Below are 14,950 nucleotides of genomic sequence, written 5' to 3'. Positions count from 1 at the left end.
GGTATACAGGTACCTTACCTGGGGGCCTGGTCCACGCCGTTTGTTAATGAACACCCTCTTTTCCGAAAGGGTATCACGAGGTGAGGAGTAGACGGAAATAAAAACCACTCTCCTGCCATATTGACAATAATTGCAAGTTGTCCAGGGGGCGGGACAAACATACCTACATGTAGGCGTGCGTAGGACACTTTCGAACAACCCTTGAGGATTTGTGTGCTCGGTTGCTTGAGGCTAGGCACTACGGCTACGGCTACGGCTACTGCATACGTGGCGGTGCTGCTAGAGCAACAAGGTGGACAGGACGGGCTTCTTCGGGGAATTTTGATTAAGGTTTTTGACAGTTATTAGAGGCTCGAACATGGATGGGCAAAACTATCTTGCTGCCAATGAACTCTTAACATGCCGTTCCAGGTGCATAGCCGCATACAGGTATGGCATGTAGAATATGGCTTCGATCCAAACATTCTGGTGACATGTCGGCTTACGGTCCACCTGACCCAACCACCTCCCCTTAAGTGGTCCACCACCTTTTTTTTCTTTCTGTAGATTGCGCACTCGTCATCCTCCGTCTCGAGCCAATCTGGCCCACGATGATCTAACGCGTGATGTTCACGGATTCGTGTAAAGAGCCGCCTGTGCCCCCTGACAGTTCAGGTATCCACGTTTCCACACCCGTCACTGCCGACAGCAGAGACAATGGGGGACAGTTGAGTGGTCAGCAACGAATGGTCAAAGCGTAGGTATGACTTTCGCTCTCGCCAGCAAACGAGCTCACCCACGAAAGATCATCATGACAAACACTGGAACATGAAGAGATTAAGTATGTGGCATATAGCAGAGTTTTTGATACAACTACTCAAAACCCCGGCACACCCTTTGGGCCAAGCGATGAGTGATGAATCGGGGCTCGCATTTCAGGCCCTTCGGACTTAACATTGCCTAGTATAATGATACCTTCCGATACTGGTACTTTGGATGCTCACCACACTATGGACGTATTTGATATCTTGATATAGATGCACTTTTGTTTCTACAATTTTATCCCAGCTGAGAACCACCGTATATACCTCCGCATGTACACTCGCATTCTGTTCATACCTGAGCATCGTCGAGTCCGAATAGTATAGATTGGCAGGGAAGATTGCGAGATCTGGATCCAAAAGCATATTGAAATTGGTCCATAATGTCTCGGACAGGAGAGACCTGCATGTCTGGTCACGATAATTGATTGTCACCACGGCTTTTAGCCTACCTTTTCTTGTTGAGAACAGATCGCTGCTAACATAAAGCGTAACGTCCAGTGTTTCCTGTCTGCATGAATCGCTTCGAGCACCACCTCCCTGCACTACCTGTCAGTGCCAGCCTCTCGAGAGGATCCAAGGTGGTGACTGCATGTGTATGTTTTATCGCGAGCTGCCTCGAGCTGTCTATCGACTCCATGAAGAGCCAACTAATATGTCCACCAAACATTGCAAGCTGTACCTACTTATGAATGCAATCACCGCCTGACCTTAAGGTTAGGTGAGAAGTGAAACCTGCTCAAGCCGAGCCTGGCGGCCTGACCCCGGTTATTGTTCACATTGACACCACTAACCTCGACTTACATGCACCCACGAGTGTCTTACGAAATCAGCGTTGCCAATTCCATATCCGTTTCGTCCTACCTACCCAAATGCCCAGTGCAAGCTCTCACATACATACATGCAATCACTTGCATCAATGTGAAGCTGACCGAGGACATTCTCTCGTCAGCCTCGGCAAGCTACATTTACAAACCTTGGAACTAGATACTCTACACACCGGGCATTACTTCAAAATGGTTACCTGGTGCATATTGCGCCGACATGCAGGGTATTCCAAGCGATGGAAAAAATGACGAGGTCGAGATGGGAACGTGCATGCGTTTTTTTGGTGTTTGGATCGGATCTTGGTTGGCTGGCGTTGCGGCTTCTCGCCTTGATTTGTGATTTGCCTTGCAACTCGAGGGGGCGCTGGACGCTTCTCTCGCTCGCTCACCGTCCGCCAGCAGTGAGCACTGTCCCACACCCCCACCATAATCGCCGTAGCAATGGGAAGACCACCAACTTTCTACCTACACTCCCATGTAGCTGCTGCCGGCGATGACTCCCACTCTTATATATATCATTTGAAGAAGAAAAAACCCCGTGCATGATTTGAGACATTCCGACGACGAGGAAGCCTAGGTCGCTATCCGACGGCCCTTGGCTCTTCTTTCGATACCATGGACTCTTCTCGGCCCGCTGTCGATCTGGAGAAGGAATTAACGTGTTCCGTAAGTTTGGGCACCCCGCCGGTTCCAGGTTTCCAGAGCCATGTCACTCTTGCAGCTCTGCAGCTTTCACCGCTCGCTAATACATCGCGCATTCACACTGCTAGATTTGCACCGAGGTTCTGTATCAACCGTTGACGCTCCTCGATTGCTTGCACACTTTCTGCGGCTCCTGCCTCAGGGACTGGTTTAACTGGCAGGCGAACGCGGCCGAGAACTCGCCCAACCCCCCACCTGCCGGAGCCAACATCGCAACCTGCCCGTCATGCCGGGCACCGGTCAGAGGCACGCGGCACAATGCCACCGTCGCAACCCTTCTCGAGATGTTCCTGAGCGCTCATCCGGACAAGGCCAGATCAGACGCCGACAAGGATGAGATGCACCAAAAGTACAAGCCCGGTGACAACGTGGTGCCGAAGATCCGAGGCTCGGAGAAGTCTCCGGAGGAGCAAAGATTTGATGTGCTGGAACAACAAATGCTGGAGCAAGCCCGGGAACTGAGCTTGCGCGATGCTGGTGTCTCCTCTTCATCGGGGCACAGACAAGCACGCCATCGACGGGAACAACATGTGCGCGACCACGAAGGGAGCAGCCGCTCGGATAGAGAAAGCAGTCGTGACTCGAGGCACCGTGATGATACCCACGACCGGACCCGCAGAGCCCACCGGGAGGAAGAGAGACGGCGAAGAGCTGCGACGGACCCAAACGTTCTATTACAACCGGGAGGTACTTCCTCGTCGGAAGAAAGGCGGCACCGGCGAAGCGACTCGCGACAAGCGTCACGCGAGTCATCTAGGACAAGGCGGAGAGCTGTCGAGCACCAGTCATCTATAAGATCCTTGATCAGCTCCTCGGATGTGGACTCGCGGGACATGGAAAAGGAGATTGAGGAATTTGCCCGTCAGATTCAAGAAGAGGGGCTGTTGGACGGGCTGGATCTTAGCAATCTCGACCTTGCTCAGAATGACGAGTTGAGTCGCAAGATTACGGAGGCTTACCGGAGGCGACAACTTCTGAGGTCCCGCCAGGAATCAAGCAGGAGGACCAATGCAAGCAGTCCAGCCAGTCGCCCTGAGACTTCCGCATCTTCTTCCAGGCTGCCAATCTCGGACACTTCGCGATCAAGTAGCAGGAACCGAGCCAACTCAGCACATGCCAGGTCCAGCAGCTCGACGAGCATGTTCCAAGACACCAGCCGACCGCCAGTTACAACTACACATTTGGAAGTACGGAATAACCCCGAGCGACGCCGAAGAAGGGCAACGAGTACAGGTCGCAGTGCGACGGATCCGATACGGCCTAGTACCGCAGAACCTCGACCTACGACGAGATCCCAGACGGACCTCACACTTCGCCAACAGGCGCATGAATTGAATAACCGGCGCCCATCCGTCGCAGATTCTAGGAGCTCCAGTATGCCGACAGGAATTACGTCTCCCCAGGCCAATACCGGCGCTACATTCAGTGAGCGTGCGTCCGCTGCCCAGCACCCTGCATCGCCACCTCTAGGGAGTGCTCCAGAAACAAACAGTGGTGCGCCCACCAAAAGGAGGCCTGCCAGCCTCGTTGTTTCAGCCAATAACCCCCTACCAAGTCTGGGGATGCCGTCCTCGCCTAATCATGGACGGACCCGGTCGATGTCCCGGTACTATACAGAGCCATCCATCAGTTGCGCTCGATGCAGTCGACCACACCTTGAATACGAACTGCACTACAACTGTGGCATATGCCACAACGGAGACTGGAACATCTGCTTAAACTGTTATCGGACAAAACAAGGCTGCCTCCACTGGTTCGGGTTCGGGTATTCTGCTTTCAATAGGTGGGAGCGAGCTCGGGATAAAGCCGAAGCAGAGGGGAACGAACAGCTCGAACCACCACATATGCTGACCTCCAATCGCTATCTACCACCCAAGGCTACACCTGGAGGTGCCGATGGTAGGAGAACCATGACTACCGACGACCCCATGAAGCGACTTCAGAGCGGAATGTTTTGTGCGCGATGTTTCACCTGGGCCAATGAGTGTTACTGGCGCTGCGAGTGGTGTAACGAAGGTGATTGGGGATTCTGTAACAATTGCGTCAACCAAGGTCATTGCTGCACGCATCCTCTGTTACCGTTGACACACTTTTCCCATCCGGCAACTCGCAACACCCCTCCTGCGAGCCCGCACTCACCAAAGCCACCGCCACCATCAGCAAGCCTGCTTACGGGCCCAACTTCCTTTGCTATTGGCGAATTTAGACCCTTGACTTTCACCACAACCTGTGACATCTGCCGCAGAGCAATCGCACCGAGTCAGAGCAGATATCATTGTTACTCTTGTACCAGCACGGTTGTACCTGACACGGAGCCCGGGGACTACGATATATGTATGCCTTGCTACGATGGTTTGGCATCTTCTCGCCGTATATCTTCAGAAAACGGGCCGGACGGATGGCGACGATGCCCAAAAGGTCATAGGATGGTAGTAGTCGGATTCAAGGATGCAAAGCGAGGTGGACAGGTTCGATACGTCGTGCAAGACCTCGTCGGCGGTTGGGACTTAAGCTCAGAACCGTATAGTCCCTCGGATCCCACAGAACAGCAACTAGAGCTAGAAAAATGGCGGTGGTCCGGTCCTGACCGGTCAAAGGTTGAGCGCCTGGTGACTGTCGACGTTGCCGCCACTGCGCCGACAGGGCCACCGTGGTCTACTGATTTCCCCGCCAATGGCGGCTGTGGAATGAAGACGGTAGCGCATTGGTCTTGGTATCCGCAGGCAGGCTCCGAAGACGAGCTGCTGTTCCCCCGTGGGGCAGAGGTCCTGGAGGTGGAGGATGTGAACTCAGACTGGTTTTTCGGTTGCTACATGGGAACTACTGGTCTGTTTCCTGCGCCGTATGTCAGGATTGTTGGAAACTCAGGAGGCAATGGGTCGAATAATGCCTAGCTCGCAAAGGGTCGCATGTGATGCAGATGCTTTTCTTATACCTACCTAGGCATTGATGTCGGAAGGGGTGGCGTAAATGTACCTCTTAGATATCGTTGCCCACGATATTCATGAATCAATGAGGAATGTCATACACAAATTAAACAAGTTTTGATGAGACATACGATTAACGAGATGGCTAATCCATCGCATATCTCTGGGTTCTGTCTTAATGTAGCTTCGGCATGATTTACACGGCTGCGTCCCTTTTACTGGTTTGTCCATTCGGCCTTCTTCTTTTCCGCAAACGCCTTCATGCCGATCTTCTGATCCTGGCTTCCAAACAGGCTATGGAACACGCGTCTCTCGAACTCCACGCCGTCCCGCAGCCCCAGTTCCTGGCTCTTGTTCACGACTTCCTTGCCAGCCTGGACTGCAACGCGCGAGTGACCCGCGATCGTCTCGGCCGTCTTGAGTGCGCCCTCCATGAGCTCGTCGTACGACCCGAAGGCCCGGGCCGCAAGCCCCCACTTCTCGGCGTCGACGCCCGAGAAGGAGCGGCCCGTGAGGATGAGCTCCATAGCCTTGGACTTGCCCAGGGCGCGCGTGAGGCGCTGGGAGCCGCCCGCACCCGGGACGGTGCCGAGCTTGATCTCGGGCTGGCCGAAGTTGGCCGTCTCGGTGCAGTAGAGGATGTCGCACATCATGGCGAGCTCGCAGCCGCCGCCGAGGGCGTGGCCGGACACGGCCGCGACGATGGGCTTCTTGAGGCGCGTCGTCAGGTCCGACCATGACTCAATGAAGCTCGAGGTGTAGGCGCCCGCAAAGGTCAGCGGCGCCATCTCCTTGATGTCGGCGCCCGCCGCGAAGGCCTTCTCCGAGCCCGTCAGCACGATGGCCGAGACCGTGTCCGAGGACTGGAAGTCCGTCAGGGCTTGGTTCAGCTCCGTGATCAGGGGGGTGCACAGGGCGTTGAGGGCCTTGGGCCGGTGGAGGGTTACTAGTGTTTCGGTGTTAGTGATATATACTCAATATGTGAAATTGGCCCCCCATGAACAACAGCAAGAGGGCATTGCGCCTTGCTGCTATTCAGAAATTAAGATGAACAGGCTTGGCAATTCCATTGCAAGGTAGGAGTTGTTCAGGCGAGTGGTGGTTTACCTTGGCCAACACCCGGTCTGGGCTCCGATACGTGAATGTATTCATATGGCTTTGCCGAGTAGCACCGGACTACCTTGGGGAGAGTGGAGGGCTGCAGACGGGAGGCAACTGGCCTCAGAGTCCGAAGGGCTTGCATCGCGTAGGATTGTAAAATCAAAGCCTTGAGAGAGCAGGTAGCTACTACTGAGAAGACGGGCAACAGGCAATCAATGTATTCAGGGGATGAGATGCTCAATTGATCCAGTCAATTGATGAAGTCTTACAAAATGATGGATCAAACCCTCACCAATATGCCGAGGATAGCCTGTTGGCGGATCGACAGCAGCTGGAGCCGATGAGGTCAGAGCTCCCCAGACAGATCCCCCCGGCGCCCCGTCGTCGCCCAGGAAAGAGCTCCTTGCGCAAAGGACAGCATTGAGCCAATCAGAAGCACGTCAAGGATTACCCATGGAAGCAACTAGCGGCTCATTAAAAAGGGGGTTAGTACCCCTCGAGGTGCTTGCGTGGCAGTTTGATAGATGTGGCGGCTCGATAAGGCTAGTGTGGCTTAGGCTACACCCAGACTCACTTGTCACTGCACTGCACTGCGCTGTACCACAGCAACGGGAGGCTCTCTTGGGGGGCCAGAAGTCCAGGGCGGAGGTCTTGGGGGGCGCCACATTGGAGCTGGCCAGGTAAACCCCCCGTTGGCCTAAAGGTTCACTGCGCTATTTGGGCTGCGCTGATCCAGGTAGACCAAGAAAGTTCCCCAACGCCGCGACTCGAGAAATTGTAGCACTTTTGCTATTCGCATCATTTTACATAACAAACCTGTCCATTCACTCATTCATTTCGACGAGGACTCGGTCAAATCCTTTCTACCTACGACTTCGACTCGCATTCCGGCCATCGCCCTGGTTTCATAATAGTCGCCATCTCAACCTATTCCAGTATCAGTACATTTCTCCCACGGACAACCGGACATTTATTTCACGATGGAGAGCCTTGAGGAACAAACCCCCTTCGCGGCCGTCCAGGCCCAGACGTCGAGGCTGCAAATGGTGCGCCCACCCCTATGCGCCCATTGGCGATTGACGGAAGAAGACACAACTCATCGCTAACACACTATCTATAGCATTACCAAGCGCTCCTCGACAAGTCAACACCCTACGTCACGTATCGATGGGTTGGCACTGCCACCTTCCTGTTGATGTTCTTCCTTCGAATCTTCCTTGCACAAGGCTGGTATATCGGTATGTCCTTTTCTGCTCCCTTCGCGAAACGAGGTTATCCCCAAGGACAACATGGCTACACAAGATCGTTGCGCTAACACGTGGGACTCGCAGTGGCGTATGCGCTCGGTATCTACCTGCTCAACCTCTTCCTCGCCTTCCTGCAGCCCAAGTTCGATCCCTCGGCCGAAGCTATGGATAGTGGCATGGACATGGAGGACGGCTCGGCCGGTGGCTTGCCTACGAAGCAGGACGAAGAGTTCCGACCCTTCATCCGTCGCCTCCCCGAGTTCAAGTTCTGGCACGCCGCGACCAGCGCGATCGGCATTGGCTTCATGTGCTCCTGGTTCGAGGTCTTCAACGTCCCCGTCTTCTGGCCTGTCCTGGTGATGTACTGGATTATCCTTTTCGTTCTTACCAGTAAGTCCCCATTCTCCTCATGGCGTTCTTCACATGAGTTATTCCCGAATCAAGGAGAGGCTGACAGTTGTTTGCGCACACAGTGAGGAAGCAGATCCAGCACATGATCAAGTACAAATACGTCCCCTTCACCCTGGGCAAGGCGAAGTACGGTGGCAAGGCCAGCACCTCTTAAGCTACGATTTTCTGCCCCCAAGACCGGGGTTATTCTTCTACGAGAAGAGTCAGGGGCGAGGTGCTTTGCGCATGTAGTTATGCAGCAGAGAAGTACAAATATAGTCGGAAACGAATGACAGACAGCAAGGCGGCTCGCGAGCCCATGTGACGGATTACGAAGTGGTTATCCCCGATCAGTTGATCTTGTACAAATTGGGTGAAACGGAAGGGCGCATCAAGTAGAGGCGTTTGGAACTCCAGGAAACACCCCACAGGAGCTTGACTGGGGCAACTGTACAGTTTATATATCCAGCTGTGGACGGATGGGAAACGGGAGGGAACAAAGGTTCACGGTAGACAGCCGGTGAAAGGTGCAGGGTTGCCGACTCATGCCGATGGTAGACTTTGTAATGAACAGTAATTTTACATTCACGAGTTGTATTCGTTGACATTTTCTATAGGACTAGTTTGGTTCGTGTCCATGACGGGAAGCTGGACAAGGTAGCTATACAAGGGTCCCTGGATGGTGCTGAGAACGTGGCATCTGCAACAGGTGAAGAGGGTCGTGTCAGGTTCCAGGAGTGTCGCGGGTGCTTCTGTGGTCAACGAGAAGACATTGCATTGCTACATGCAGTCAGCTCGCACTCCTCCGGATCAGATGCATACTCCCTCTAGCCATGATATGCGAGTAGATCTATAAAATATACCGGCCGTCTTCGAGAAAAGGAACAGTAGGTCGAAACCCAAACATGTTCTGTCGCTATTCTGTGGCAACTGAAATGATTCCTTGAGGCTTGAGAACGTGTGGTAGCTATGTGCATGGTTCAGGATGTCTGCGTTCTATCTCGAGGAGCGCGAGCCAGTCGCCGGCAGACCAGTCGTGCTCTTCAATCAGGTGAACAGTAAAGTCAGAAGAAGCAATCGGAGAGAACATCAGTGCGGAATTGGCCGCCCCCTTGCATTTCTTCCCTCTATCGGGTCCCTTTGATACATTTTCCAAGACTCAGGGTGTTAATAAAACAGGGAAATGAATACTCTGTACGCAAGACGCTATAGACATATGATATGAACAGAAACGTAATTTAGTTTTTCTAAAGAGGATTAAAAAAAATAGGTACGGAGTAGCCATCTGGAAATAGAGTTTTGATGCCTACCAACGATCAACAAAAGTCACGCCTTGGTACAAACTTGCTCAGTAGAAGCCTGGAAGTGAGCACAAGGCAACGGAGATACCTGACCAATTCCCAGACTATAGATTCAAAGAGGCATCAACCATTCAATTAATCACACAGTCTTGATATCACCAATCTTCACCTTGGGCCCTATTGCTATTAATCATCCATCAATTGGATCATTTTGAAGTTCGGTACTTGGGTACTTGAGGGCCTTCAACGCGGAAACTCTCCGATTGGACGACTGGATTACTAAGAGATTCCTTCCCTTGTCTTCTTGACATTCCCTCGTCATTCAACGACCTTGTCAGCCTTGACTCGCGAGAACACCACATCAAGGCTGTGATTCATTGTCGTCGAGAAATATTTCGCCGTCAACATGCCTGTCAAGCGGAAAGCGTCTGGAAACGTGGCAGGTGCTGCCAAATCAGGCAGAACATCAACTACCTCGACACCTGGACCGGCGACACCAAAGGACATCGATAGCGACGAGGAGTCCGATGCGGTCGACGACACCCAGCCAGGCGAGGAGCAGATCCAGAATGCCATCGATCGGTTCTCCCTGGCCCACTACCAAGATAAACAAGTCCGAGGGCCTATGGATAATGCCAGCAGGTTCTTTGGGCATGGCAGGCGCGACTTTTCCTATCTTCCCTTGAAGCCCGACTTCCAGAGCCGCCCGATCTGGGTCGACCCCCAACGAGGACGCATTATCCTCGAGAACTTCAGTGCGCTTGCCGAGCAAGCCAAGGACTTCCTCATCACCATCGCTGAACCTCTTTCCCGGCCGACGTACCTCCACGAATACTCTCTCACCACCCACAGTCTGTACGCTGCCATCTCAGTCGGCCTGCAGGCCCAAGATATTATCAACACGCTCGAACGCTTTTCGAAGACGCCCCTGCCAGAATCTATTCGGCTGTTCATCCAAAATTCTACACAGGCATATGGAAAGGTGAAGCTCGTCATCAAGAACACCAAATACTACGTCGAAAGCAACGACGCCAATGTCCTGCAAAAGCTTCTGCAGGATCCAATTATCGGTCCCTTGCGAGTACAGGGTACAGATACCATCAAGGTCGCCGCTCCGACTGTTCAGGGGCTGGTGATTCCTGGTACTTCGAACCATGCCGGCGTCATGCAAGCAGGATTGCCGCGGGGAGAAAGACAACAAGGGACATCGGCGGAAGAGGCGAGACCTGACCAAGCATACGCAGCCCTTGGTGTAGATGATGACGAGGACCATGAAGAAAACGTACACGCCTTCGAAATCCCAGACACGGCTGTTGAGAAGGTGCAGAAGCGTTGTCTCGACATCCAGTTTCCCATCCTCGAGGAATACGATTTCCGAAATGACGACCGAAATGCGAATTTGGACATTGATTTGCGGCCGGCTACGCAGATTCGGTCTTACCAGGAGAAGAGTCTCAGCAAGATGTTTGGTAACGGTCGAGCCAAGAGTGGTATTATCGTTTTGCCCTGTGGTGCAGGCAAGACTTTGGTTGGCATAACTGCCGCCTGCACTATTCAGAAAGGCGCAGTGGTTCTTTGCACCAGTACCATGTCGGCCCATCAGTGGCGCCAGGAATTCTTGAAGTGGTCCAACATCAGACCCGAGGATATCGCCGTTTTCACAGCAGACAACAAATCGCGGTTCCCAGGCAACACCGGCATTATCGTCACCACGTATCCCATGGTGACGCAATCGGGCAAGCGAGCACACGATTCCCAGAAGATGATGGATTTCCTTACTCAGCGAGAATGGGGCTTGATGCTTCTCGACGAAGTTCACGTCGTGCCTGCCAACATCTTCCGCAAGGTATCCTCTCAGATCAAGAGTCATTCGAAGCTGGGATTGACTGCCACGCTCCTCCGAGAAGACGATAAAATTCAGGATCTGAACTTCTTGATTGGCCCGAAGCTCTACGAGGCTAATTGGATGGAGCTTTCGGAACAAGGTCATATCGCGAAGGTTCAATGTGCAGAGGTCTGGTGTCCCATGACCACAGAATTCTACGATGAGTACCTGAGAGCGACCGACCGAGGAATGAAAGCCAATCTTTACATCATGAACCCACGAAAGATTCAGTCTTGTCAATTTCTTATTGACTACCACGAGAAGCGAGGCGACAAGATCATTGTATTCTCGGACAATGTCTACGCTCTGAAGGAAATTGCTCTGGCTCTCGGAAAGGCCTACATTTGCGGTTCTACGGGCAACAGTGAGCGGATGCGGATTCTGGACAACTTTATGTACAACCCAGCCGTTAAGACCATATTCTTGTCTAAGATCGGAGATACGTCGCTCGATCTACCAGAGGCAACATGCTTGATCCAGATTTCGTCGCATTACGGGTCGCGCCGACAAGAAGCTCAGCGTCTGGGCCGCATCCTTCGAGCAAAACGTCGTTCTGACGAAGGATTCAACGCATTCTTTTACTCCCTCGTGTCCAAAGACACAAATGAGATGTATTATTCAACAAAACGACAGGCTTTCTTAGTTGATCAAGGGTACTCTTTCAAAGTCATTACTCAGTTGGCAGGCATGGAGCAGATGGAGGGTCTCGCCTTTGCGACTGCACAGTCGCGGAGAGAGCTCCTGCAGAAGGTCGTAGTGGATACCGAGTCCTCCCGTGGCCATGATGACGGCGATCCAACCGATGATCTCTTCTACTCCACCAAGGGAAGGAAGAAGGCTGTTAGGCGCACGGCGGGTATGTTGGAGGGGCTCAGTGGTGGCCAGGACATGGCCTATATCGAACAGAGGAAGAGCGCCAACAAGAACCTGAAGAAGAAGCCGAAGGAGAGCAATGCTTTCTTCAAGAAGATCGCGCGCGAAAAGGAGAGACTGAAGTCTCAGCAGTAAAATGGCTCATGCGCCTATCTGTATTTTACCTAGAGGGTTGAGGGGTTTTGTTTTGGGCGTTTCCTTGGCTCCCAGGATGGTGGCCATCATTTGCATTGGACGGCGCAGCTGTATAACCGGTATACCCTAGATAAGGAGAATGAATACGAGACAATTTGCTTTACAACAAGACTAACTGTGAGATCATTTGTATTTATTTTTATTAATAGATAACCAAGGGGCTTGAAGATCCCGTCCGCTTACTCTAATACTAACTTGCGGCACCCGGGTAGGTATCGCCATCCCGTTGTCAGCCATACCGCCCGGCTATTCCGTTGCTAGCCAGCAAGATGTTCCTCGATTGCATACCTACCTTGACAATCCACCCTACCAGATTTATCGCCGGATACTAAAGTCTGATGTACATCAATGCCCGACAGTACATTTTCCCGGGTTTACGGAGAATCTACCCGACACTCAATATACCCATTGATCTCCCAGTCGGTAGTCGAGTTGTATTCGCGGCTACCGTGCTTATCCCTCAATACTACCGTACTGACCTATATGCCATTCTGATTGGATCTACTATAGCAGCGGCACTCTGTCTGCAAGGCAGGGATTCACTTTAAAGGGACCAAGGAAGCCAATTCAGCAACGCATACCAGTGTCAATAAGAAAATGAATCGGGATTTCCCTGTCATCCCTCGTGGGACGAATTACGGGCTGCTATTGGACACTTGGGTTTTGATGGGTGATGCCATGTCCCAACGCAAGCCGCAAAAAGCAACATGATATATCGCTTTTCACCATTGCACAACTATTCTCTTATCATGAACTGAGGCCAACCTCAGGAGACGCCTTTCCGAGTATCCTGGAGGAAGACAACTCGGGCGAAGTGAAACCGAGAAATGTATACATACTTGATGCTACATGCAATCAATGCCAGAACGAACAGATAAGGCAAACTGACATCATTAGACCGACCGACTGACTAGCTGGTTGCTACGCTACCGTGACAGCTGTGCAGGCAAGGGCCAAAGGCCCCCCAAGAAGACGGGGTGGAATGGGTTTGCTCCATATCGACATGCCTACTAAAATAGTAGCACGACAGGCGTAGCGGTCGGGTTTACGCTCCCTGTGTCTCAAGACTGAGTCGTATGCGTTTACTAGGTTTTGGGTGGGACGAAGTGCAGGATGGAGGTTCTAGACTTTTGGGGGTGTCCAGCTCGAGCATGCAATAGTATCTTTTCTTTTCTATAATATGGTGTATCTGAAATTCCAATTTAAAAGTGTCGTACATAGATACTTGAATGTAGTCGTACAGTCCCGGTCTGATCTACCAGCTCACCTTGGTGCTGTATTTTTGAATTTGCCAATCCTCTCTAACCTAGGGCTGTTAATGTACGACAGTGCATGTACCTGCGGCGCTACCATCAAATCAGCATCGTATTTCCACACCCCCGGTTTTTCCCTCGTTCTCCTCCAGATGCCTTCCGGGATCCAGGCAGAAGAGACAGGCACCCAACGTGACAGGACTGCATTCAGCTGCAGGCTCGGGCTCCGTCTTGCCTAGTTTCCCCGTTCAAGCCGTTCCCACTAGAAGGAAAGTGGTGTTGACGAGATGGCAAAGTGGAGATGGCACAGTGAAGCGAAATTCGCGATGGGAAGACTGCGCCCAGTTATGGCTCGGCCTTGGCAGTCGGTACTCGTTCTTGCGGCGGGCAGAAAAGTCGATGGCTAACATTGCGCCAAGGCCCGCCCATTTTCCTGGTAGCAGTCGGGGAGGGTGTGATTGGGGAGCTTACTGATGGTCCATCCCCGTCATTGGTTTTGTTTTCGGGTCTGGCCTGCTGCACTGCCAGCGCCCATTCGAGGACCGATTTTTCTTCTCTCAAATAAGAATATACTGCATACCGACACACACCCAACCACATGGTTGTTTTTCTTGGCGTTTCCCAATTGCCAGCGGGCCAAGACCTGCCCCTCTGCTACTCGTGCATCCCCGGGCGTTCGACTTATTAGGTTCACATGCGAGACATGTCAAACAAGACCATCGTCTCTTTGTTACCTCATATCTCGAGGATCCAATCCCGGCCGCTTCTAAAACTGCGGTGCGCTCCCAGCTTGTTCGCTGTCCCTGCTCCCTCGTCCGCCATTTGCTCCTCACCCCATTGAGCGAGAGTCAATCTCGTCGCTACAATCACACCAGATTTAACCTTGTACGACGGTCAGACGAGAAACTGGCAAAAACCCCCTAGTGGCTGTCCCTATCGAGCACGCGACGTGACCCTATGAAGCTTATCATAGGCTCTTCCCTGGTCTTACTCGATTGTCAAGACGGTCGCCCATTCCTGCGGCGTCGCCAGCTATCAACCTTCTTTTTTTTTCTTGGTAGCGCTCGTTTGTCGACAATTTTTAAAAAAAGAGCGGGCTTCCTCACCTGGATGGAGGTAGGTCCATTTCCCTTGCTCTCTTTCACTTTCTGTTGCGGGTCACGCCGGTTTTCTCATGATGATGTCAACTCATCTCGAGAGAGAGCTCCTCGGGTTTTGAGGTGGCATTCGGCATTTCACTCAATCCTCGATATCATTCTCTCTGGAGCTTGAAGGAGGCCAAGAAGCGAAGCTTCCTCGCCCTTGACAGCACACCCATCAAACCTTTATACTTCTGTCGCCATTATTTCTCCGAGCTTGCCCACATATCCACTACTCCTTCCGTCCATACCCCGAACCTTACCGTCTCTTTGTCTCCTCTACTCGTTCGATTCCAAGCCGCCACGCCAC

At 52.4% G+C, this 14,950-nt stretch overlaps 4 protein-coding genes across 4 annotated transcripts; 3 read left to right on the top strand and 1 right to left on the bottom strand.

Moving 5' to 3' along the window:
* Nucleotides 1-2,242: 2,242 nt before the first annotated feature.
* On the top strand, nt 2,243-5,223 carry PG985_010175 (uncharacterized protein; the record flags this gene model as incomplete). The annotated part of the gene is made up of 2 exons (XM_066829943.1): nt 2,243-2,293; nt 2,398-5,223. The coding sequence occupies 2 exons, from the start codon at nt 2,243-2,245 to the stop codon at nt 5,221-5,223; spliced, it is 2,877 nt and encodes a 958-aa protein (XP_066682333.1).
* Nucleotides 5,224-5,471: 248 nt separating this feature from the next.
* PG985_010174 (ClpP/crotonase) lies at nt 5,472-6,499 on the bottom strand (the record flags this gene model as incomplete). The annotated part of the gene is made up of 2 exons (XM_066829942.1): nt 5,472-6,202; nt 6,364-6,499. 2 exons carry the CDS (start codon nt 6,497-6,499, stop codon nt 5,472-5,474), a joined length of 867 nt encoding a protein of 288 aa, XP_066682332.1.
* Nucleotides 6,500-7,337: 838 nt separating this feature from the next.
* On the top strand, nt 7,338-8,169 carry PG985_010173 (Bcrer1; the record flags this gene model as incomplete). Its single annotated transcript, XM_066829941.1, has 4 exons — nt 7,338-7,403; nt 7,478-7,595; nt 7,689-7,994; nt 8,078-8,169. 4 exons carry the CDS (start codon nt 7,338-7,340, stop codon nt 8,167-8,169), a joined length of 582 nt encoding a protein of 193 aa, XP_066682331.1.
* Nucleotides 8,170-9,701: 1,532 nt separating this feature from the next.
* Nucleotides 9,702-12,188, top strand: PG985_010172 (DNA repair helicase rad25; the record flags this gene model as incomplete). Its single annotated transcript, XM_066829940.1, has 1 exon — nt 9,702-12,188. One exon carries the CDS (start codon nt 9,702-9,704, stop codon nt 12,186-12,188), a length of 2,487 nt encoding a protein of 828 aa, XP_066682330.1.
* Nucleotides 12,189-14,950: the final 2,762 nt, after the last annotated feature.

Source organism: Apiospora marii (genome assembly GCF_038362585.1).
Source record: "Apiospora marii strain CBS 49790 chromosome Unknown utg000006l_segment0_segment0, whole genome shotgun sequence".
In the NCBI taxonomy this organism is placed as follows: Eukaryota; Fungi; Ascomycota; class Sordariomycetes; order Amphisphaeriales; family Apiosporaceae; genus Apiospora; species Apiospora marii.
Note: the sequence above shows the minus strand (reverse complement) of the source record. Positions and strands in the feature narration are given on the sequence as shown.